Source organism: Venturia canescens, chromosome 7, assembly GCF_019457755.1.
Source record: "Venturia canescens isolate UGA chromosome 7, ASM1945775v1, whole genome shotgun sequence".
Taxonomy (NCBI): Eukaryota; Metazoa; Arthropoda; class Insecta; order Hymenoptera; family Ichneumonidae; genus Venturia; species Venturia canescens.
Window position 1 is genome coordinate 19,864,350 of NC_057427.1, and position 26,433 is coordinate 19,890,782.

General features: G+C 37.8%; 1 protein-coding gene across 4 annotated transcripts in view; it reads left to right on the forward strand.

Moving 5' to 3' along the window:
- The window catches only part of LOC122413486 (membralin), a 758,197-nt gene extending 738,927 nt beyond the window's left edge, over window positions 1-19,270 (forward strand). For 3 of the 4 annotated variants that reach the window (XM_043423864.1, XM_043423866.1, XM_043423865.1), the window contains one exon: window positions 17,257-19,270. In XM_043423864.1, coding sequence (XP_043279799.1) covers window positions 17,257-17,579 — 323 coding nt within the window. In that variant the 3' untranslated portion in view covers window positions 17,580-19,270. The remainder of the gene's footprint in view (window positions 1-17,256) is intronic. The other variant, XM_043423869.1, reaches the window with a different exon arrangement.
- Window positions 19,271-26,433: the final 7,163 nt, after the last annotated feature.

Here is a 26,433-nt window from a genome sequence, read left to right on the forward strand (position 1 = left end):
CTATCCTATTTGGACTACCTCGCAGCGGCGACTCCGAATTTTCTTTAGTGGAACTTCTTTCCTCGCGCACAACCGATTCGGTAGTCGATTTCGTTACTTTATTCTTTTGTTTATCAGTTCGATCGGACCCAATTTTGCTATTACTTCCTGTATTATTGTGGGCGAGCCACGACTACCTCCGACTAATAAACTGCATTTTAAGTCGAAATAACTACGCGTTGAGTATCTCTTTTGACCTTTTATGTTACCTCGTGTTGTTACTCTCACCTTGGGCCAGCCCCTCTACCACTTCGTACCTCAGTTGGAGCTGAGTAGCCGGACCGTCCTCGGTCACCTGGGTCGGGTGGCTCGGAAGGTCGTATTTGGCGAGGTAGGGCGAAAAATAAGTCGGTATTCCGACGGTACCTCGGTACCTGGCGCCCAGCCCGACCTCGCCGGTACGCCTCCACCCGTTAGCGGGTCAGGCGAGTCGAGAAGGGACAGGTTGGACCCTTTGCGGGGAAAAATCTCGTTACAGTATTTATTTTATTAAAAATAGTGGTATGTGGTGTCATACAGTATTACGAAAACCAGACATATAGTGACTTTGACGTGATATATAATACATCCATCTGTCATTTTTTGATGGCATGAGCAAATTAATAGCAACAGCGATCTGAATGATAAAATTTCGGAGAAATAGTGCGAGCTGTATGAATTCGATTCAAAATTCTTATATGACTATAAAAAAAAAAATGATATGTAAGTTTTGTGAAAACCATGTGGGTTAGTTTACGCTCATCGCAATCGGTTCGCCAGTGTTTGTTATATAGAACATATATTAGTATTGGGAAATTTCTCCTTGTACAAATTCTTTGATTTTACGTTTATTTATGACATAATTTTGTTGCAATCCTGGTTCTGGGTTCTTCAAAAATTTTCAACGGGAGTTATGTGAGAAAAAAAAACTTTCGCTCATTATAACCTCTCAAACGTTCTTTCCAAACAGAAATTTTATGTTGTGTAATTACATTATAGAAAAAATATGCGTGATTGTATGTAAATGAATGCAAATAAATGTTGAAAAACTTCGGTCAAGTAAAAGTGTCTAATTCAATGTATTGTTGTCATATTTTCTTTCATTACATTTGGCTGTGTTCACCGGGCCCTTTTTCCCACCTCCTTAGCTCACAGTGTATCCATACCAATTTCTATTCATTCTCTAGACAATTCGAGTGACATTCGTATTTCTATTTCCTCATATTGATGTCAATAAATTGGAAAATTCATATTAAAAAGTTTTCATGATTGCTTGTTTACAAACACGAGTTTTAAAAAATCTTTGGGCCATGTAAATACATAGATATTCACTTGAATTGTTGCATGATGAATTTGGAAATTCATTTCAATAAGTCATTGGTTGCTTATTTTTCGTGATATGAAAATTTGTATCTTCCAAATGCAATGAACACATCTTAAGTTTGACAACATGATGAAGCGACACGTATATTGAGTATTTCCAGACCAAGTTTACGATTGGCATTATGGATTAAAAAATTCATGTGTGTGAGTCTACGCCTGATCATTTCTGGATGTGATCAAATATTTTGTCTGTATATAACCATGGAGACATTCTAAATTACACTATTTGATTTACTTCAACATGCAACGTATCTGTCACTTTATTTATTGAATATGCCATAATGAGTTTCAAAAATGTGGTTCGGGTAATTTTAAAGTTTTTTGCCCCATAGCACCAAAGTCTGTATTACTGGTACGCAGCGAGTACCTATGAACTATATTCCTGCGAAGCGGTAGGTGTGCCAATCTTTTCACTTTTTGATTCCAACTGTAATATATGAAGGAGATACATGAAACAATTATGCGTTCTGTTCACTTTCAAGTGCGCTGTCTTTTTTCCTTTTAGTTTTGGCATAATAAATTTTATGAATCGGTGGTAATTTTTTCTGTCTGTACCAAAATTTAGATGAATAAATCGTAGCAAATACTTGCAAATTTGGAAAATTCTGTGTACTGACATGCATGCCAGGTATTAGTACTTCCTTTTTTTGATTATGGATATATGGATATCTACAAATAATAAAAATGATACATGAATTATAGGATTTGGAAATGGATTATAAATAATAATCAATAATAAAAAATAATGATGAATGATACAAAAAGTCAGCGATGGCCTGTTTATGAATGGCATAAGAAGTTATGTTTTCAAAATGCAATGCTCATATTAAAAAGTAAGCAATTCTGTTGGTGTTGACGCACTTCATACTTTTTCTTTTGTCCGGTTGAACCTTGGTGGCTACATGCAGAGTTTGAAAATTTTGTGCATCGACGTGGGTGCGTCAACTTTCTATCTCTGGGAATGATAATACGAATGGAAAAGATTGCTTCCAAAAGTCCTTGGAAGCACGTTTTTTAATGAAATAAAAAGAACTAGCATTAGAATTCAATAAACATATGTGAAAATTGCGAATTCTGGTGGACTTGGTGAACATTATATATATATTTTTCTTTCTCCTTCTGTCAAATTTTAAGGAAATTCAATCCAAAAATTCGTTTCATTGAAAAATCTTCATGTTTTCTTTATTTACAATGATTTCATCAAAACAGATGAAAACAAAATTTATAAATGAAGGGGGAATATTCCACAATGATACAAAATATTGAAAAACCTTACGGAATATGATTTTAATCCCACAAAATTATAGACACGTTCGAAATGGTTGAAAAATTGAGGATATCACTTCAAACATTCGAAGAATATCAAACTGTTATAAATTGTACAAAACTTAAAGAAAATCATTGGAGAAAGGAGAATTATTTTTAAATATCACAATAGATACATTGGAGAACTTGAGAAAATCTTATTTAAGAATATTTTTTGTGGTTTAGAACTACCACAGAAAAAAGATTTGATATCAAGCCGTAAAAATCTTCTTTCGGAGAAAAAAAATTTGGACAATTACATTGATGATCGCCCGTTTTCGCATTATACCACAAAAAATGTAAACAAAACTTCTTAAATCACACAACAAAAATGATTTCGAACCGTAAGAAAATATCAAATATATTACAATCCTACAGCATTAGTGTATAATGTTCTTCACTAGTATACTGATTGTGCGGTATCAGTCTTTTTTCGACGAATCAGATGTTACTAATTGACAAAACATATTAGAGTACAAGGAAAAAAATCGCTGAAGTCCAACAACAGACCTGTGACGAAATATTTCCAGTACAATTTTGACGAAAAATAGGTCTTTTTTCGTGAAAACCAACGTTATAAGCAGTAAATCGTAAATAATTCATAGCAATTTAAATTAAAATTATATATTCATCAAAACATAAATAAGGAACTTTCGAGAAAAAAGACGTGATATCAAACCATACACTTCCCCTAGGGAAAAAAAGGTTGGGACAAGTACATTGATGGTATCGTGTTTGCAGATAGTTCCATCCATAAAAAAAAAACTTGGAAATCGATGCCTCATTCTTCTTATTTGATTCGAACAGCTAAATCAATTGCAAAAAATTCCATCTAATTTACGTGCAGCATTAAAATTTATTATATCAATTCGAGGCCAAGTATTTTCTAATGAATTGAAAAAAGTTACCACTTGAGTTACGTGCAGCACTAAAATTTATGATATCAATCAGTGGACAAGTATTTTATTAGTAACTCCAAATTTTGACATTATTAAATTGGTCTAAGAAGCTTTTAAATTCAAAAAAAATCACACGAAAGCTAGTCATTCGTTACTCTATGGTGGCAAAGACTTATAAGAAAATCGATTTTTCTCAGACTTTCAGGATCCTTTGGTATTATTCACAAAATTCAACGTCGATTGGATCGATACAAATTATGTTTAAATATGTGTTAAAAGTACTTGTCCGGCCCATCACTTTCCGTTTAAATTGTTTATCCAAATAAAAATCAGGGCTTGTCTAGAACTGATGGTTCACAAGTCACAAGTATTCATGCAGAGGGAATTGAGAGAATCACTTTACGTAATTTTTACTTAGTTGCACTAATTTAATAAAAAACGGAAACAAATTATTCCGCAATATACAAGGGATTTTATTCTGCATCGATAAATGAAACAAATTGTACATAATATATATGTTCATGCTTCCAAAATAACTCTTCAGTTTATATTCAATAACGGCAATTTTTACTTCCCACTTATTCTTCCAGCGAACGAATTCCATTCGGAATAAGAACTAACTTATATTATTATTAAGAACATTAAATTAATAATGAATCGCACTTCAATAAATTTTTAACCAGATTATGCCGTACAATTTCGTTTTTTTATGATTGATTTTTTATTGAATGATTAGTAATGGGCCGGACAAGTACTTTTAACACATATTTAAACATAATTTGTATCGATTCAATCGACGTCGAATTTTGTGAATCATGTACAATCATCACTCTGCAGTGGTTACAACTCGACTGACTATTCCAACATTATAAAGTTGCATTTATATGATTTTTTCAATCAGTCGCATGCGAGATGAAGTCGAAGAAACAAGTTTCGAGCGGTCAACTCCCCATAATAAATTTCGATGAATTTATTGTTGGAGCGGGTAGTGTGAAGAAGCGTCATGGAAACTTACTTCCTAACAGCATTCGAGCCGTATTTTGTGGCCCCTCGAATTGTGGAAAAACGAATGCCTTACTCACGCTCCTAATACATCCAAATGGTTTGAGATTTGAGAATATACAGGGTGTCCCATTTTAATCTTACACCTGACTTTTTTCGGAAAATATTGCTCGGATCAAATATTGTGTGGAACAAAACTTTTAGGGGTTGAAGGGGGACGTTTGATAAAAATTGGTTTGTGGATCCAAAATTCAAAATGGCGGCGTTAGAATGGCCGACATGTTTTTTTCGAATGGAAACATAACTTTTTTTCATCACCAAAAAATTTTTCAGCGCAAAACCAACAACTTTTGTTGGAAAAATTTTTTGATTAAGTTCATATTTTTTAAGTGAGAACATCATTTTCAACTATTTTAGAGGTATCCAGGATGTACCGCGAAGAGACCTTTAACGTACCAAGTGCAAGTGCGTTTGCGTGTAAGGAGCATATCAACAATTTCGTTGGGACTGAAATCAGCCATTGTTGCTAATTTTCAGAATTTTCCTCTAATTTAAGAACTTTTAAAAATTTCGAGAATCAAGAATTTTTCTCTGATTTCAGAACCTTTACAAATTTTCGATTTCGTCTCTTTGCTAATGGCTGCGGAGTCAGAAGATAAACGTTTCAATCAATTTTTCATCCGTGGGCGATCACAATGACTTCTAAAATGAAAAATTCTTCTTATTGACACTAAAAAATTCAAATTGTTGACGTTTCCCAAACGTCAATAATTTTGGTCGATTGCATGAAGCCCGAAACATGGCTATTTTAGCCATGATAGCAATTGATTTTCATTTGAGTGCCAAAGTGATCTCAGAACGACTGGGGTTTCCCAAATCGACAGTGCACCGTGTATTGAGAGGTGCGAAACTTCACCCGCACCGACTACAATTCCACCAAGACACTCCTAATCCAAATCCGTTGCGAAGGGTGGCGTTTTGTCGGTGGGCGTTGAGACAAATCGAGCGATCCAGGGACTTTTTTTGATACGTTATGTTCAGTGATGAATCCACTTTCAACAACCGTGGTCAAGTGAACCGATGGAACTTTCGGTATTGGTCTGATCAGAATCCACATTGGTTGAGACAGATCGATCACCAGCATCGATGGAGTTTGAACGTATGGTATAGTATTGTGAACGGGCAATTAACAGGTCCCCATTTTTTCGAGGGAAATGTGAACTCTGTCCGTTACCTTGATTTTCTACAAAATGAACTGCCTCTTTTGCTAGAAGATCTGGATTTGGAAACACGTCAACAGATGTGGTTTCAGCAAGACGGTGCACCCGCTCACTGGGCTCATGTTGTTCGAAATCATCTGGATACAACATTTGGTCAACGGTGGATTGGTCGAGACGGTCCTGTAAATTGGCCTCCAAGGTCACCAGATCTTACGTCTCCTGATTTCTTTTTGTGGGGGTACTTAAAAGACGTTGTCTACCGTCAAGCTCCAACAACACGAGAGAACATGAAGGAGCGGATAAGAGCTGCCTGCCGTGCGATCCCGAGAGATGTTCTCCTACGCACAGTTGATGGTTTTGAGAGCAGAGTTCAGGCATGTTTAAACATGAATGGAGGGATCTTTGAACATCTCTAGGGAGGGATCAGAGTACACTCACAAGGAGGGTTTGGAGTCCGAAAATACTGCGGTAGTGACGAACCGCAGAGACCTAATCCTTGTGAGCTCGTACCTATGGGCATAAAGGCATTGCATGCCCCTCTTTTTAAAAAAGTTGAAAAATAAAATGAAAATAAAAAACACACACACACATGCACCTCCACGTACGTACGCATATGCAGACGAACACGCAAACGGACTTGCACTTGGTACGTTAAAGATCTCCTCGCGGTGCATCCTGGATACCTCTAAAATAGTTGAAAAAATGATGTTCTCACTTAAAAAATATAAACTTAATCAAAAAATTTTTCCAAGAAAAGTTGTTGGTTTTGCGCTGAAAAATTTTTTGGTGATGAAGAAAAGTTATGTTTCCATTCGAAAAAAACATGTCGGTCATTCTAACGCCGCCATTTTGAATTTTGGATCCATAAACCAATTTTTATCAAACGTCCCCCTTCAATCCCGAAAAGTTTTGTTGCACACAATATTTGATCCGAGCAATATTTTCCGAGAAAAGTCAGGTATAAGATTAAAATGGGACACCCTGTATATCTATACTCGAAATCGTTGAAGCAGCCAAAATACCGATTGCTCGAGCAAATGCTTAAACCTGTGGAAGGAGTGAAATTTTTTCAATTTAACGAGCATGAACAAGTTGTGGCACCTAGTGAAGCTCGCCCAAACTCCATATTCATCTTTGACGATATAGCGTGTGAGAAACAGGACAACGTGAGAGCATTCTTTTCCATGGGAAGACAAGAGATTGTGGATAGTTTTTATCTCTGTCAGACGTATACTCGTATTCCGAAACATCTCGTGAGAGACAATGCAAATTTTATAGTGCTATGCAAACAAGATGATATGAACCTCAAGCATGTATATAATGATCATGTCAATACGGATATGACTTATGCAAGTTTCAAAAAAATGTGTGTCAAGTGTTGGAAATCGGACAAATATGGATTCATCACGATTGACAAGGACAGTGAGTTGAATGCTGGAAGATATAGAAGGGGATTTGATTCTTTCCTCACTGTCGATGATGATGATGATAAATAATTGTTCGCCTGGATTTTACAAGACAGTCTAAAGTCTGACTTACTCGTGTCAACATGAAGCGCAAAGAACTTTTAAAGGAAACGGCTGTATTGAGTGAACTTGCCAAGGCGAGTGATGCAATCAGACGAAAACATCGAATGTTGAAAAGTGGACGTGATAGTGCTCAGCAGAAAATGCAAGATGTGTTTAAACCGATTGTTGAACCATTAGAAGAACTAGTTTCATATACGAAAAAACCTAAAATTAAGAATGAACGTGTAAATGTTAAAAGGGAGGAGGAGGAGGAGGAAGATTAGGCTCCAAATTTTGGTGAAAATAGCATGCAGCAAGATCAAGAGACTCGGTAGAGTCTCGGGACAAGTACATTGACAGCCCTGTCGTCTGCTGGCCCGAGGCTCTCGCCGAGACTATACTTTCTCTGAATAAAACGATTCGCGGTGGTGGGGGTAAAATTGGCATGTGATTTTCTTTAATTGCGAAGCCTATGAGTTATGTACGACTTTGAAAATTGAACTTTCAGCTAATTAAGAAATTCTCTTTCGATTGCGTCCAAAATCAATACGATCGGTGGTGTAATTGCTGAGAAAAAACTTTGCACGGGCTCAAGATTATGCAAAAGTTACTAACACATCTATGGATTTACTGTGTCTGTACAGAACACCATCAAAGGCCTCTTGATGCCAGCTATAACCCATTTCTATGGAAGCTCGGGTCCCGGGATCCCGGCTACAGAAATAATGAGTTGTGATTGGTCAGGACACTTGCTGTACCGTTCCAGCGGAATACAGTTTATGAATATATATACAAGACCATCAGTCAGCCGTCAGTTATTGATGTTATAACAAACGGATTTTCGACATTACGAAGTGCGGGGTGACAAAAAAATATTTTTCATCTAATAAAGTGTTAAATATGTATTTATTTTATTAAAAATAGTGGTATGTGGTGTCATACAGTATTACAAAAACCAGACATATAGTGACTTTGACGTGATATATAGTACATCGCCATCTGTCAGTTTTTGATGGCATGAGCAAATTAATAGCAACAGCGATCTGAATGATAAAATTTCGGAGAAATAGTGCAGCTGTATGAATTCGATTCAAAATTCTTATATGACTATAAAAAAAAAATGTTATGTAAGTTTTGTGAAAACCATGTGGGTTAGTTTACGCTCATCGCAATCGGTTCGCGAGTGTTTGTTATATCGAACATATATTAGTATTGGGAAATTTCTCCTTGTACAAATTCTTTGATTTTACGTTTATTTATGACATAATTTTGTTGCAATCCTGGTTCTGGTTCTTCAAAAATTTTCAACGGGAGTTATGTGAGAAAAATAAACTTTCGCTCATTATATAACCTCTCAAACGTTCTTTCCAAACAGAAATTTCATGTTGTGTAATTACATTATAGAAAAAATATGCGTGATTGTATGTAAATGAAAGCAAATAAATGTTGAAAAACTTCGGTCAAGTAAAAGTGTCTAATTCAATGTATTGTTGTCATATTTTCTTTCATTTCGTTTGGCCGTGTTCACCAGGCCCTTTTTCCCACCTCCTTAGCTTACAGTGTATCCATACCAATTTCTATTCATTTTCTAGACAATTCGAGTGACATTCGTATTTCTATTTCCTCATATTGATGTCAATAAATTGGAAAATTCATAACAAAAAGTTTTCATGATTGCTTGTTTACAAACACGAGTTTTAAAAAATCTTTGGGCCATGTAAATACATAGATATTCACTTGAATTGTTGCATGATGAATTTGGAAATTCATTTCAATAAGTCATTGGTTACTTATTTTTCGTGATATCAAAATTTGTATCTTCCAAATGCAATGAACACATCTTAAGTTTGACAACATGATGAAGCGACACGTATATTGAGTATTTCCAGACCATGTTTACGATTGACATTATGGATTAAAAAATTCATGTGTGTGAGTCTACGCCTGATCATTTCTGGATGTGATCAAATATTTTGTCTGTGTATAACCATGGAGACATACTAAATTACACTATTTGATTTACTTCAACATGCAGCGTATCTGTCTGTCACTTTTTACACTATTTGATTTACTTCAACATGCAGCGTATCTGTCACTTTATTTATTGAATATGCCATAATAAGTTTCAAAAATGTGGTTCGGGTAATTTTAAAGTTTTTTGCCCCATAGCACCAAAGTTTGTATTACTGGTACGCAGCGAATACCTATGAACTTTGATATTCCTGCGAAGCGGTAGGTGTGCCAATCTTTTCACTTTTTGGTTCCAACTGTAATATATGAATGAGATACATGAAACAATTATGCGTTCTGTTCACTTTCAAGTGCGCTGTCTTTTTTCCTTTTAGATTTGGCATAATAAATTTTATGAATCGGTGGTAATTTTTTCTGTCTGTACCAAAATTTAGATGAATAAATCGCAGCAAATACTTGCAAATTTGGAAAATTCTGTGTATTGACATGCATGCCAGGTATTAGTACTTCCTTTTTTTGATTATGGAATATGGATATCTACAAATAATAAAAATTATACATGAATTATAGGATTTGGAAATGGATTATAAATAATAATCAATAATAAAAAATAATGATGAATGATACAAAAAGTCAGCGATGGCCTGTTTATGAATGGCATAAGAAGTTATGTTTTCAAAATGCAATGCTCATATTAAAAAGTAAGCAATTCTGTTGGTCTTGACGCACTTCATACTTTTTCTTTTGTCCGGTTGAACCTTGGTGGCTACATGCAGAGTTTGAAAATTTTGTGCATCGACGTAGGTGCGTCAACTTTCTATCTCTGGGAATGATAATACGAATGGAAAAGATTGCTTCAAAAAGTCCTTGGAAGCACGTTTTTTAATGAAATAAAAATAACTAGCATTAGAATTCATTAAACATATGTGAAAATTGCGAATTCTGGTGGACTTGGTGAACATTATATATATTTTTTTCTTTCTCCTTCTGTCAAATTTGAAGGAAAATCAATCCAAAAATTCGTTTCATTGAAAAATCTTCATGTTTTCTTTATTCACAATGATTTCATCAAAACAGATGAAAACAAAATTTATAAATGAAGGGGGAAAATTCCACAATGATACAAAATATTGAAAAACCTTACGGAATATGATTTTAATCCCACAAAATTATAGACACGTTCGAAATGGTTGAAAAATTGAGGATATCACTTCAAACATTCGAAGAATATCAAACTGTTATAAATTGTACAAAACTTAAAGAAAATCATTGGAGAAAGGAGAATTATTTTTAAATATCACAATAGAAACATTGGAGAACTTGAGAAAATCTTATTTAAGAATATTTTTTGTGGTTTAGAACTACCACAGAAAAAAGATTTGATATCAAGCCGTAAAAATCCTTTCTCGGAGAAAAAAAAATTTGGACAATTACATTGATGATCGCTCGTTTTCGCATTATACCACAAAAAATGTAAACAAAACTTCTTAAATCACACAACAAAAATGATTTCGAACCGTAAGAAAATATCAAATATATTACAATCCTACAGCATTAGTGTATAATGTTCTTCACTAGTATACTGATTGTGCGGTATCAGTCTTTTTTCAATGAATCAGATGTTACAAGCCAAAATCATATCTCGGCCTCCACCCCGCTTTCCACCGTGCTCTTGGGTTCCTAATTGACAAAACATATTAGAGTACAAGGAAAAAAATCGCTGAAGTCCAACAACAGACCTGTGACGAAATATTTCCAGTACAATTTTGACGAAAAATAGGTCTTTTTTCGTGAAAACCAACGTTATAAGCCGAAAATTATATCTCGGCCTCCAACCCGCTTTCCACCATGCTCTTTGGTTCTTAATTGACAAAACATATTAGAATACAAGGAAAAAAATCGCCAAAGTAGCACAATTTTGACGAAAAATAGGTCGTTTTTCGTGGAAACCAACGTTATAAGCAGTAAATCGTAAATAATTCATAGCAATTTAAATTAAAATTATATATTCATTAAAACATAAATAAGGAACTTTCGAGAAAAAAGACGTGATATCAAACCATAAACTTCCCCTAGGGAAAAAAAGGTTGGGACAAGTACATTGATGGTATCGTGTTTGCTGATAATTCCATCCATAAAAAAAAACTTGGAAATCGATGCCTCATTCTTCTTATTTGATTCGAACAGCTAAATCAATTGAAAAAAATTCCATCTAATTTACGTGCAGCATTAAAATTTATTATATCAATTCGAGGCCAAGTATTTTCTAATGAATTGAAAAAAGTTACCACTTGAGTTACGTGCAGCACTAAAATTTATGATATCAATCAGTGGACAAGTATTTTATTAGTAACTCCAAATTTTGACATTATTAAATTGTTCTAAGAAGCTTTTAAATCCAAAAAAAATCACATGAAAGCTAGTCATTCGTTACTCTATGGTAGCAAAGACTTATAAGAAAATCGATTTTTCTCAGACTTTCAGGATCCTTGGTATTATTCACAAAATTCAACGTCGATTGGATCGATACAAATTATGTTTAAATAAGTGTTAAAAGTACTTGTCCGGCCCATCACTATTCATTCAATAAAAAATCAATCATAAAAAAACGAAATTGTATGGCAGAATCTGGTTAAAAATTTGTTGAAATGCGATTCATTATTAGTTTAATGCTTTTAATAATAGTATAGGTTAGTTCTTATTCCGTATGGAATTCGTTCGCTGGAAGAATAAGTAGGAAGTAAAAATTGACATCATTGAATATAAACTGGAGAGTTATTTTGGAAGCTTGAACATATATATTATGTACAATTTGTTTCATTTATCGATGCAGAATAAAATCCCTCGTATATTGCGGAATAATTTGTTTCCGTTTTTTATTGAATTAGTGCAACTAAGTAAAAATTACTTGAAGATAATTCTCTCAATTCCCTCTGCATGAATACTTGTGACTTGTGAACCATCAGTTCTAGACAAGCCCTGATTTTTATTTGGATAAACAAATTAAACGGAAAGTGATGGGCCGGACAAGTACTTTTAACACTTATTTAAACATAATTTGTATCGATCCAATCGACGTTGAATTTTGTGAATAATACCAAGGATCCTGAAAGTCTGAGAAAAATCGATTTTCTTATAAGTCTTTGCTACCATAGAGTAACGAATGACTAGCTTTCATGTGATTTTTTTTGGATTTAAAAGCTTCTTAGAACAATTTAATAATGTCAAAATTTGGAGTTACTAATAAAATACTTGTCCACTGATTGATATCATAAATTTTAGTGCTGCACGTAACTCAAGTGGTAACTTTTTTCAATTCATTAGAAAATACTTGGCCTCGAATTGATATAATAAATTTTAATGCTGCACGTAAATTAGATGGAATTTTTTTCAATTTATTTCTTTCAAAGACGATATTTGGCATGATGCAATTACTGATGAGAATGTTGGTATACCCTTAACTAAAAATAGTGATAATGATATTCATGAAGATAATAATGATGATGACGATGATAAGTTAGAATCATCTGGAGATGTTGATGATTTGATACGTGAATATCTGGGATTACTGCGTAGTAATAACAAAACAAGATTGGATGGCGCGTATGGAGTACGAAATCTCGCTCAAAACAGATTTATGATTGGTGATTCACCAATTCATTTCGAACTCGATCATATAGTGGTTGGAGATGAAAAGTATCCCAAAAGTATTGGCTTGGTGGAACTGTTGTTTAAAAAAGAGCCTGGACTCAAATATGTAACACCAAATGACTTGGAGAAATATCAGAAAATTGTCATCACAACGAATGCTCATAAAAAATTTTATAAACGCACGGGTGCAGTACGTCAGAATAAAAGTAGTAAATTTAAAAATCATATATCCCAAATGCTCGGTAGCAATGATAAGAAGGGCGGTGCTCTGCCTCAGTATAAGGTAGCACGAAAGCATACCTCTGTCGACTATGTTCATTGGAATGATCCGAATGAACTGGTGGATCGTGTTCGCTTATTGCTCGCATCGCAAGCTGCTGGAAATTCATCACATTCTAATGAAATTATATCGATTATCAAGGAGTTGCGTGAAGCTGAAATCATTTATTAACGTGTGAGGGCTTGCTTTCATCCACATTCCCAACATGAGCGTCGATGTGTTTGGTCGAAAGTTGAGTAGACGTGGTGCAGGTCCTCCGGGTAAACCAGGTGCTGGATTCAAAATTACATCAGACGGTCATTACGACTTGGACCGAAAACGACTGAGCAACGTTGGCGAGCCAGTAAATGCTCGAGATGTTGTAATACTCGAAGCATTCAGTAAACACATTCATTCTATAACTCATAGTGTGACTCATACAACGAATCAAAAGTGCGAATCGCATGTGGCGGCTGCAAAAAAGCGTGTGAGAACCGAGCTCGCCTATCTCCGTGAAAAAATTAATAATATAAAGAGAGAAATCTCAGAACTTCATGATGATATGAAGCTTTTACGAGATCATCTAATGATAAGTCAGTGAAAAGTCCTCCAGACTCTTATCTTCAGTAATTGATGAGGACCGTGGGGGAGAAGAAAAAAAAATGAGTGGAAAGAAGCTTGCGGTGGTTGAAGAACTGCATAAGCCAGCTCGGCGGAATTATCCACGTCGACATGTGGATATACGTGGCCTGGATGAGACTTGGCAAGCTGATCTTGTAGATATGTCTGCATATGCACAACACAACTCCAAGTATAAATTTCTCCTCACCGTCATCGATATATTCTCCAAATTCGCCTGGGCTGCACCGTTGAAGAGTAAAAGTGGAAAAGATGTGAGTGCTGCAATGGAGACGATTCTCAGCAAAGGACGCATACCGAAAAATCTTCACGTCGATCGAGGAAAAGAATTTTATAATACGAACTTTAAGGCATCTGATGAAAAAGTATAATATACACTTGTATTCTACAATTAGCAACTTGAAAGCATCAATTTGTGAGCGCTTCAATCGTACACTGAAGAATAAAATGTGGATTCAATTTAGTTTTCGCGGAAACTGGAAATGGATCGATATTCTTGATATGTTAATTACAAAATATAATAATACTATACTTCATACGATTAGAATGAAACCGAAAGATGTTGATGCAACGAATGAGAAACAACTATTGCGTAATGTTTTCAATCAAACTGCGGTGGGAATGAAGCGAGCTAAATTAAAAATTGGAGATGAAGTGCGTATACGTAAATTTAAGAATGTATTTGAGAAAGGTTATACTCCAAACTAGACAACGGAAATTTTCACAATATATCAAGTGAGAAAAACCAATCCAGTCACATATAATATAAAAGATTATCAAGAGGAGCCTATTGCAGGCAGTTTCTACGAACAAGAGCTACTTCCTGTTAAATATCCCGATATATATCTTGTAGAAAAAGTATTGAAAAAACGTGGTAGTCAGTTGCTTGTTAAATGGTTAGGTTTTGATGACGCGCACAATAGTTGGATAAATAAGGATGATTTGTAAAAATGAAAAAATAAAAAAAATGTGAAAAAAAGGACTTGCTGATTTTTTTTTCTTTCTATAGCATACCCCTCCAATTCTCGAGACTCGTATGGTCAAAAAACCCCCTGACATTCAAAAAATTATGAATGTCAGGGGGTGGTTTACCCCCTGCAGTAAGGGTGCATAAGAAGTTAAAAATATTATACAGGTTATTTGACGTATAAAACATTTTGAAATTGGTTCGGTTACGATCGGTTGAATGCTTCTATATGAAACACTCTAACAGGGGCAAAACATGCCCAACTTTGGGGGTTGATTTCACCCCTTAAAAATAACTTTCGGCCGATAAAAAAAATACGTGTCTCTTATTTTTTGACAAGCTACATTCTATAAAAAGAATACTGAAATTGGAAGGGGACAGTGCTCGAAATAAAATTTGACATTTTAAGGGTGTTTTACTACCTTAATTTTTTTGATTTGAGGAAAACCTAAAAACACGTCAATTTTATTTTTTTTTGCTCTGCAAAATAGCGTTTGTTTTATTAGAATCGGATCGTAAATTTGTTTATACGACAAAAATCTGGATATTCGGGGGTGGTTCACCCCATTGCAGTAAGGGTGCATAAAAAGTTGAACATGTCATATAGGTTATTTGACATGCAGAACATTTTGCAATTGGTTTTGTTTCGATCGGTTAAGTGCTTTTATATAAAAGAGTCTACCAGATGCAAATCATGCCCAACTTCGGGGGTCGATTTCACCCCTTAAAAATAACTTTAAGCCGATAAAAAAAATACGTATCTCTTATTTTTCGATGGACTATAACATATAAAAAAATTATCAAAATCGGAGGGGAACACTAAAGTATCTTTCCTTGTGAGTAAGGTTGAAAATAACGTTTATTGTGTTTTGAACAGTGATTTTCGGCAATTTTTGCGGTTTTTTCTTATTAGCTTAAATTTATAGTCGTGTATCAGCCAATCTGACCTCAGATTCAGATGCAACGCAACAAATTACATAAAAAACACCCCCGAGTAAGGTCGAAGACAACTGTTATGTTTAACAGCGATTTTTTTCCATTTTTGCGGTATTTTAAAATTTACTCAAAATTTTGGATGTCTATTGGCCAATCTGACCCTGGATTCGGATTCAGCGGGCTAAAATATACAGAGACTGATGGGTCTGGTTCTATGTGCGGATAACTTTTTTTTTGTACGCCGGTGTTATTGATGACATAAACTGTTTTGTAACACTCATAGACCCGCCCACATATCAACGAAGAGTGATGTTGCCCATTAACCCGATAGCACAATTTCAGATTGGATGGTTATATGACGTCCAGAAGGGACGAACGTGTTCGGAGGTTTACTAGATTTTGCTGCCACCAACCTACACAAAGTGTAGGTTTTTTGAAATGTAAAATATTTTAATGGATATTTTGTTTGGTCTAAATGGAATTGAAATAATTGGATAATTAATGTAATAACCGGAATATCGCAATATTAAAGTGATTAAGTAATCGAAATTATTTAAGAAGTAATGAAGGAGTGAGTATATGGTCCCGTACGGGCCCCGAAGCAGGTGATTGGGTCGCTCAAATAATAATTAATAGAAATTTAGATTTATTGATAAGATATGGAAAGCAGAAGGTTCGACGAGAACAGAGATATATGTAAAAAGTAAAAATTACAAAAAGGATTATAATTTGATTGAAACAAGGTACAATATTGATGGTGTAAACAACAGTGAATTAACATTTACTCCAACTTATTCTCTCACCTGAGTGGGAACAATTATCCCGTTCCGCTCCGCACACCATAACCGCGCCTTCAATCGACGCGCGGTTCACACACATGCACAGAATTAACTTGGTTTTTAAAAAGAATTACAAAAGGCGAATCGCGAGACTCGATAACAGAACGTCCGTGAGGCAAGGGCCAATGTATTGCTCACTACGCGTTTGTTGACGGAACCCAGACTTATGGTCCTCTGTGCGGTTCACCTGTGTCATTGTACCAGGATTTACTACCCCACCGCAAGTTAGCTGGATTACAGAGTTATCCCGAGGGACTACCGAGTGTCGGTTAAGAATCAAACGGAACTGATGTACAAAAATCCTCGCCACGGCGACGAGAGCTCGAATGCGATCGTCGTGACGGGGTTTTCAGTGCATCTCAGCACTTTAGTCTCTAAATTATGACTTTAGTCGTTACCAAGGGTATCCACGAGCCACCTTGGAGGTCGCGATCAGGCGATGCCGAATCGGCAGATTCCAAGTGGTTGCTAAGGCACGAGGTATCGCGTACTGACTGAATCAAGAACGTTCTAGCATTTTCAATAAAAGAAATATTTTAAAGTTGAAAAGGATCGTCGTCAAGTCTCGCGTTTAATGATAACCAAACGTGGGACGGGACAGTTAACTTACAGAAAAGCCAATTCAATTTCTAATATACGATATTTTGTTTTCTGTTTAGCATGGAGTAATGATACAGCAGAGGACGATCGTCTAAGTGTAAAAACCGGAATGATATCTTCAGAAACACAAGAGAATAAAATGATGCCGAATAACTTGCAGTCACAAGTTACAGACGAGACGGTGACAACACCCCCGAAAGAAGTTCCAATGCCAGAGGTTTCTGAAGATGTGGGGGCATCAACCGAGTTGTTATTAACAGAAGTATTAGGGAAGACAATAACATCACCAGTGGTAACCACGGCTACTACATCAGATATAATTCCTCAGGGAACAAACAATTTTGAAACCGAAGTAGAATCCACAAACTCCGAGGACGCTTGAAAAAACAAGAAAGTATTGGATCGCTTAAACATGGAAAGAAACAAATACCCAAGTGACATCAATTGACATTCAAAATCGTGGTAGAAGGCTTCTTGGTACACCAGGTTGAAAATCACGAGGGTAATCGAAAAGGGTTCATTTTCGACTCATTCAATGGCCACAAAATTTCGGGGCCATACCATTTGTATAATTTAATATTTCAAGTTTACATTCTACTCGAGAAGGAGCATCACGCACCAAGCATGTCATCATGGGATAAACAAGAAAAAAAATAATAAACAAAGAAATTCAAAATATTTTACTCCTGGCTGCTATTGAAAGATGTTATAGATCCGTACTCTAGAAATTAAAGATTAAACATAACAGAACTGTACACCATCTGTTATAAATACGAGATTGGCGATATCGACAAATATTTGTCCCAATGGATTTTTAGAATGGGTTGTAAATCTAGCGTTACATTGAGCTGCATTATAAAATTGTAACGTGGAAATTAGTGTATATGATGTTTCAGTGTGAAGTCAGAATGAGAAGAGATTATAAAAGAAACGGAAAAAAATTGATTTTTACCTTGATGTTTAAAAAATTTATGTGAAATTTCACTTGTGCCGTTTACAAACATTTTTATTCTTCAACTATATTTTATCGAAATATAATTTACGGATCATACCATGTACGATGCACCTTTATTATGGTTCAAAAGTTTAAAAAAAAATATCGGTATCTCAAACTGCATTATTTTCTTGTCTCACCGATTAACCGTCGGTTGTTACGATGAGTAGAATTTGTGAGACATTCCATTTTTATAGCTAAAAAATTATTGTGCTTTTCTAACAAAGTATAAAAAATGTGATCTTCAATCGAATTTTTTTTTCTATAATCATACCTAGCATCGTACCTAACCACCGAGAATGCATGTAATCTTCTACCCAAGAAGCAGTAAGAACCAAAGGTGATTTAACATCTCATGATGCAGCTAAACTGAAGAGAACGAGCAGAAAGAAACAAAAATGTATGAAAAAAAAAATATTAAGATAAAATTGATCGGAGAAAAAAATACGGCCAACCAATTGCTCACAATTGTACATTGATGTGTCACTTCACATTGGTAAATCACGACTTTAACTACATATGCTATATTAAATAGATATATGCGCCTCTGTGAAATAATTTCCTCGATAATTTATATGTTACGTAAGAAAGTGGTTTGCTTATTTTTTTTCTCGGTCGTGCATGCTGGAAATTAATTGTACCGTACCTTCTAGTTATCTGTTAACCGTTTTAACTCCAATTGTAATAAGTATCATAATATGTATCATAATGAATCGTCGAATTCGTAAGGTTATTGTTCCAATTATATTTATAATGATTATTGTTCATTTCGATCATTCTATTATTACTTCAGGGAATATATATAGACATGGTTCGACATTTGTTGCATAGATTGGGGAAAACCACTCGTTAATAAAAAACTAATCAGACCAGTAATGATAAACATCATTGTATAACATGTAAACTAGGGTGGTCGTTATTTGGGGTAAAAATTTATTCTACTCGTTCCGCCCCCTAAATCAGTTGAAAATACATAGAAAAACAGTGCTGTAATTTTTTCCGATTTTTAAAACAATGCTTAATCCTCGGCCACGGAGGTTGAAGTTTTGAGTTTGAAATACATGAGGTTTTTCTGCGTTTGTGGTCACTATTTTACTGTTGGCTTAAATATGTTTGGAAAATCTTGAAATTCTCAGGAATTACTTTACAAGCATTTTAGTACGCGGAAAAAAATTCCAAAACCCCTAACCTCAAAATGTGGTTATAGCATTACCACACTAACCCATTAATGCGCAAAACAATAATTTTGGATTATTAATTTCAAGTCAGAGTTTTAATCGTTTGAGGAACACATATTTTTATCGTACCAATTTCCATAATCGTATGTGTTCTAAAGGTTTCGTGGGTCGCTGAATACGATTGTAACCAACCTACTCACCGTTTGGATTGACTGACTCAATTGTGAGGGGTAGTTAAATTATACGCGGCTTAGAACGCTTTTATTCGTGATTAGCGTTTGCGCGCGCTCGAGAGGGAAGGAAACCGTGAGAAGACCACACCGAACTTGCATCCACAATTTACAATGATTTTCTGTACTGACGCAAGGTAGACTTCCAAACTTACCTCTTAGACGCTGCTCAAAAAAAAGTTTTACACAAGTCTTACACAAGGTGTAAGATTTTGGCTTCGGTTTAATGAATCAGCGTGTGAAGTACGCAAGCCTGTACGATGTCTCTCGATCCCTAGGCCGTTGTGCGCTAATCGTAGAATACAGTATATAATTCGCCTAACTGGAACTCGATATACAATTATCGCCTATTGGCGCTTTGAATAAACTTTGCCTAACCGGCGGAAAAAGCTCTTTGTAAAAATTCTGTCTATCTTGAGCAACGATAACCCTGGCCTGTCTACACGACGGAATCTCTTGTTCTTCTGTCGCCTGGTCATCCTTCCGCATAGATCCCCTGTTAGGAGAAATATTCGAAATCGATGGGTGGGATCGAAGTGCGTGAACTCGCTGCGTCCTGCGCGTGGAATTACGACGTCCCGTCGCTCTTTGCCGAAGCGCTGGTTGACCGCTGGAGCGGCGTTTCAAAAAGCGCAGATCTCACATTATTCTGAAGTAAAAATGGGAAAATTCAAGATTGCGGATTCGAAACGGTGACTATTTTTTATTAAGTTTGCTGTTTTTCCTTCAATTGGCACAAAAATCGGTATATATAGTGAAACTTTTCGGAGTTGAGAAACTCTCCGAAAACGATATTATTAATTAGCTCTGTCCAGCGGAGTTAAGGATTCGGACTTGAGTGGATTCGACTTGTTAGACACTAGGAGAATAGCAGGACTACGGACTTAATGTCTCGAAGCAGCGATATTACAAAGATTAAAGGTATAAAAAATAGCCTCAGGGTTGAGTTGGTCGCTTTCATGTGCGACAGTATCGACTCTTCATCATCGGCATTCTACTGAATGAATAATGAGATCGCTGCTGAAAGAATCACACATAAAGTTTAAATTGAAAAGCAAACAATTCGGAATTTGTATTGATACGAATGTTAGTTGATGAGAGAGATTATTGAAGTGAAAGATTAATAGTTATTAGCACCTCTTTAGAAGGAAAACGACAGTTAGTCGGATCGGAGGACTAGGGTGCCAGGATGAGAAGGAGTATCGTTCTCGGAGCGGCTCGCGCTCTCGGCTTGCTCCGGTGTTTCTTACAGGTGTGCGAACAAATTTACTAGCAGAATACACACACGCAGCTGTAATCATAGGATTTAAGCTCAGACGAGAAATCAGACTCAGATTCATTTTCCAATAGCACGTCTAATCCCGAAATGCTATCACAGCATTCATGAAAACACAGAAAACTGTGCCTTGAGCTATAGTGTTTTTCTTGAATTACCCTTTTTCTTTTGTAAAACGATCTGCGCTTGGCGCTCTTGTTGACAGTAAGTTGAAATTTCAAAAAAATTCATAAATATTGAAGACATTGAAAAATGTACTATCCAAGTTACAAAATATGTTCAAATACGTCTTAAACGTACTTGTCCGGCCCATCACTTTTTATTCAAATTGCTCATTCGAAAACAAATCAAAAACGAAGTTAATGCATGTGTTAATATTAAGGAACAGTAATTCCCGAGAAAATAATTTTCCTTCGAATCGCTCTTGTCAAAATGAAACGAAAATGAAAGATGAAGTTGATTAATTTATTTATATTGTTACGTCCCGGTATGATTTGATCTTACCGTGGTCGCAACGGCGCTTCAGTTTCGGTCAGCTGTGAGAGACCGGGGATTGAAGCGGTGTCGAGTGACAGACGAACCCTTTTATTTTACAATTTGGATGGAACCCACTTACCTTTTCGCTGTCGCTTAAGATATTCGAAAAGAGTGCGGTGATATCTGTGGCAATGGTGCGGTCCCTCGTTCTACAACACCCGGTATGCAGCCGACGGCGATTGGAAAGAGACGAGTGGAGAATAGCGGGCGGGACCGTTGTCCGCGGATATATTCGCGCAGGTGTAATAAAAACGGAACTCCGCGCGTTAAGTATTTAAAACAATAAAATTATATTCAAAATAATGAATTGATAATGCGATACAATTTTGGAACAGTTTTAATATTTGTCAGAGCGACCAAAGCCGGAGGAGAACCGATCGGTTTAGTTCGCGAATCAAGACTGCCTGCCCTTTTGCATTTTTCCCACTGACTCCGGCTATCTTGTCCGAGTCAGTCGAAAATGCTTAGGCCGAGGTTCCCATGATCTTGAATTGATGCTTCAGCATTTTCTCATGGCAAACCGTCTCACGGCGTTCGTCGCTGCTGATTTGCGTTTTCTTATCGCTAGATGAGACGGACCGCGAGCGGTTCGTCTCTTCGAATAATTATTCAATTAACGTAATTTACTACGTTAATTATTTATTATATTTCTATAGATTCTATTAGGCAAAAATCAAAACGAATCTCCAGGACGTAACACCTCCCCCTTTAAGAAGAACGCTATGCTTGGGCTTAGCGTTCGATGAGAGAAACGTTCGTTGAGTTTCGTTTTGAGATTTTGCTTTCTTATTTTAATACGCTTATAATATTTTAATTTTATTTCGAGGCGTCGCGTATACGATGGCTCGTCGTCGCTGCATACGAAAGGCCCTTCTTTCGTGCTACATTGTAAGGCATTTCGTTGACTTTGTTTGTTTATTTTCTTTTAATTTATGTTCGGTTCGTTTTGGTTATTTATTGACCTTTCCATGATCTTCGGGTGTTGATCTTTTGATTTTCTTGATTTATTTATTTAATTCCGATGCAGTGCTGCAGCTCTGCATGTGGGATGCAAACAGCCGCGCTGAGAGCTCGGGGTTGACACCAGCCAAGCTCGTTACTGACGTGGTTGCTGGTAGGTGAGGATAAGGCGTTCGTTTCGGTGGTTCGGGCGGCGGAGAGGATTCACGTTGTTTTGTTTCCGTTTCGTGTCCAGCTTCGGTGTCTTCGTCGTGTCGGTTGGTTTTGCGATGCGCTAAGGTGACGAGCAGTCCGGTAATCGAACTCCATATTGCTCCGAGGAGGTGAATGCTCCATCCATATAATGCGTGGAGGGCGTATCCCTGGATGCATGTATCGGTTACGAACTTGATTGCTGCGAGCACCAAGAGCACACCGACGACGCTTCCGCTGGCTGAGCCGAACTTCATGAAGCCGTTCCAGAATTTAGCTGCTGCGTTCTCGGCGATGTGGTTGAGCGTTTCTTCGTCGAGAAATTCGCGAATGGATACACTGCCGGCTGGTACTTGGTATCCAATTGTTCCTCGAGCGATGTTATTGAGCAGCGCTGGTTTTTCGGCCGGGAACATTATTCGCTCACGCAGCTTATCGATATCGGTTTCAGAATATATGCCACTACTGGCGAGATTTCCAGGTGATGCGTACTTCCATTCGGGTTGCGACAGTGGCGCGAAAGATTGTGGTGGCATAACTTCTATCGGATTTGGCGAGAGTCGGTACCAGGTCCCTTCGATTTGGTATTGTGCAGGAACGAGGGGGTCGCAATTTATTTGCGTCGCTGATCTCACAAGCATTCGCGATGTTGCTGAAAGGTAGAACGACTGATTCCTGTAAGTAACTGGGAGCTCTTGGTAACACTCCTCGGTTCGCCTTATTTTGCACTCGACGGGAATGCACTTGATAATGTGTGCGACTTCTCCGGCGATGACGGACATGTACCCGGGACCCTTCATAACGGTTCGAGCGAATCTTTCTGGTAATAGCGCAGCAATTGACAGTGCGCCCTGTAGTATTTGCCTTTCGAGGTTGCACCTCTGCGTAACTACGTCCTTGTAGAGGCTTTTCATTTGTTTGCGGACGTGTTTTTCGACATAAATGAATTTCGAGTTGATGTAGGAAAACATGTCGAGATTGTTCACCGAAATTTTCCTTTTGATGGCGAATGACTGCCCCTTTTCCGTTTCCAGAATGAATAACTTTGGGTGTTCGGTTTTTATGAGCCGATACCCGCAAACGAGGTACTCGGACGTTTTAGCTAGCGCAAACGTAGTTTGTTCGGTCACGAGCGTGTATACGTCGGGTAGTCGCGACCCGTCTTCAATTATGGTGAATTTGGATGCCATTCCTTCGTAGAGGACGTCGTACATCTCGAAGTTGCACGTGTCGGGTGGCGTAGTTTTCCAAAATGCGCTGTTTCCGTCGATGTCGATACAGTTGCCATTTGCTAGTTGGCATTGCGTTCCAGATTGGAGTGTTATTCTTCCGCCTTGCAGATTGACCGCCGCCTGGTAATTGAACAGCGATATCTTCACTGATGCTTGTACGAAAACCCCACTCCATGTTCCGAACGAGTCGCTGTACTGAGTTCCCTCGCATCTGCCGTTCGCCGACGTCGACCCGGCCAGCGTGATGCTTCTCGTCGTGGTGTCGTTGCGTCGAAGTCCGTGGATTTCCGCTGAACAACCGAGTCGGATAACTCCGGTCTCGTGTACGCGACGGCAGGATGTCTCGTCCAGTTCGTGTAAGTATTCTTGAAAACCGTTGACGACTAATGAGTTGTAGGACGACATTCCGCAGTAATGCACGAGGCGGGATATTTCGACTCGACACTGAACTACTACGGTGTCCGAAAATTCAGATAATTGGAGTAGCTGTATGTACGTCTGCGTTGGTTCCGGTTCTTTTAACGGGATGTCGCATTCTTTGACATCGTTCAGCGATAGCGTCGTGACGTTCAACATTGATCCTCCACAGTCGTAGCCGACCAGGCCCTTGATTTCGCGCAGCCCTCCGATGAGTAGGAGCGTTGCGATCAGGACAAGCGTTTCGCTGAATCTCTGGTCACCCTTTCCCATTTTCCTCACGTTCTGCAAAAATATTTTTACGATAATTTTGTTTTCCTTAGTTTGTTCGCGTGAACTATTTTAGGTTTGCCCTTATGTTTAATTTTTACGTTAGAGTCTGTTAGGATTTCGAGAACTTCGCAAGGGTCGGTATATTGGTCGTAGAATTTTCCGATTTTAGGTTCTTTTAGGAGGAGGACCATGTCTCCGACTTTGAAGTTTTGGACATTTTGTTTACGATCGTAGTAGGTTTTAGATTTTTCTTTCGCGGCTCGTAATTTTTCGGCGGCGAGTTCTTGGAGGCCGTGAATTTTTGTGAAGAGTCTTCGCAGGTATTCCGCGTACGTCGGCTCCTGTTCTTCGATTCTGTCGCTCCTGGCTGGTTGTCTCGCTAATTTTCCATACACGAGCTCGTGCAGCGTGAAACTCGTACTCTCGTGCTGGCTGGTGTTGTACGAGAACATGGCCATTTCCAAGAATTCGTCCCAATCGTTTTCTTTGTTGACGTAGTGTTTGAGATACTCGACGAGCACGTGGTGCGAACCTTCGATGGATCCATTCGACTGCGGATGGAATGACGTCGTCTTGTATTGTTTGATCCGGAGTTTCCTGGCCAGACCCTTCATGAGGTCGCTGCAGAAATTTGTACCTTGATCCGTCAGGACTGCTTTTGAGGGGCCGAAATGAGCGATAAAGTTTTTAACGAAGGCGTCGGCTATATCTGATGCCCTCGTGTGCTGCAACGCGATTGCTAACGAATATTTCGTTAGCAGATCTTGGATCGTTAGGATATTCGTGTTGCCTTTACGTGTAGCGGGAAACGGGCCCAAGATATCCATCGCTATTTTGTCGAAGGCACTGCCCGGGGTGTCCGTTATCAGCATAGGTTGCCTCGTTTTGACTCGTACGAGTTTTTTCAGTTGACAACTGCGGCATTGTTGGATGTATTCCTGGATTTGAACTTTCATGTTCGTCCAGAAGTAGTTTTCCCGAATTCGCTTGAAGGTTTTCGTGACGCCTTTGTGTCCGCCGACCAACGAATCGTGGCATTCTTCGATGATGTTTCTTCTTTCTTCGAGGGCGGGGACGCGCACGAGTTGTTCGCAAACCGTGAGTTGTATTGGTAGATCGTTCAGGTGGCTTTCCACCATTGACAGCGTGTCCGCCCAGGGGATGTTGTCCAAAACGTTTGTTTTCGCGATGCTTACTGATTTTAACATTAATTCAACCATCACATCGCGAAGGGACTCTATGGATTCATTCAAGTCTTCCCTCGCGGCGTTAGCTCTCAAATCGTTTTTTATTGGCAACCCGATCAATACACGGTTCCCGACGCGTTCTACTCCTGCTCGTGAAAGGTTGAGACTTTGAAATATTGATAAAATTAATGCGGATGCCAAATCCTTGGCTCCGTCGTCTACCGCTTGATTTTTTGTTGTTACGAAAAATACCAGATTATCTTTTCGCATTGAGAGTGTGTCCCTGGTTCCGATTATCCTAAAATTTTCGGCAGGTTCCGGTGAACTTGATCTACATGAGTCGGCGGAAGAATCGGTTGAACTGGCTGGAGTGTTATCGGGTGTGACTAAATTTTCGTCGCTAGATATTTCGTCAATTTCAGAATCGTCATTGTCAATAAGATTTGTCGACGGCGGTTCGGCCACATGGCTTTGCGAACAGCTGCCTTGTATCGGGTCAGCCGATTCTTCCCTCGCGACCTTTTGTTTTTTCGCGCTGTGAAAGACGATTTCGTCCTCATCTCCGAATGAATCGGGATGGCCTCTTGTCCGTACCGGTGTTACGAGAAAAACTGATTTATCATGCTCAGGGGGGTTGCGTGACAGTGCATCGGCGTTGCTGTTTGTCCTCCCTGGCTTGTAAATGATTTTATATTGATAATTTACCAGTTTGAAACGCCAGGCGACCAGTCGATTAGCGGGGTCCTTAACCGAGTGCAGC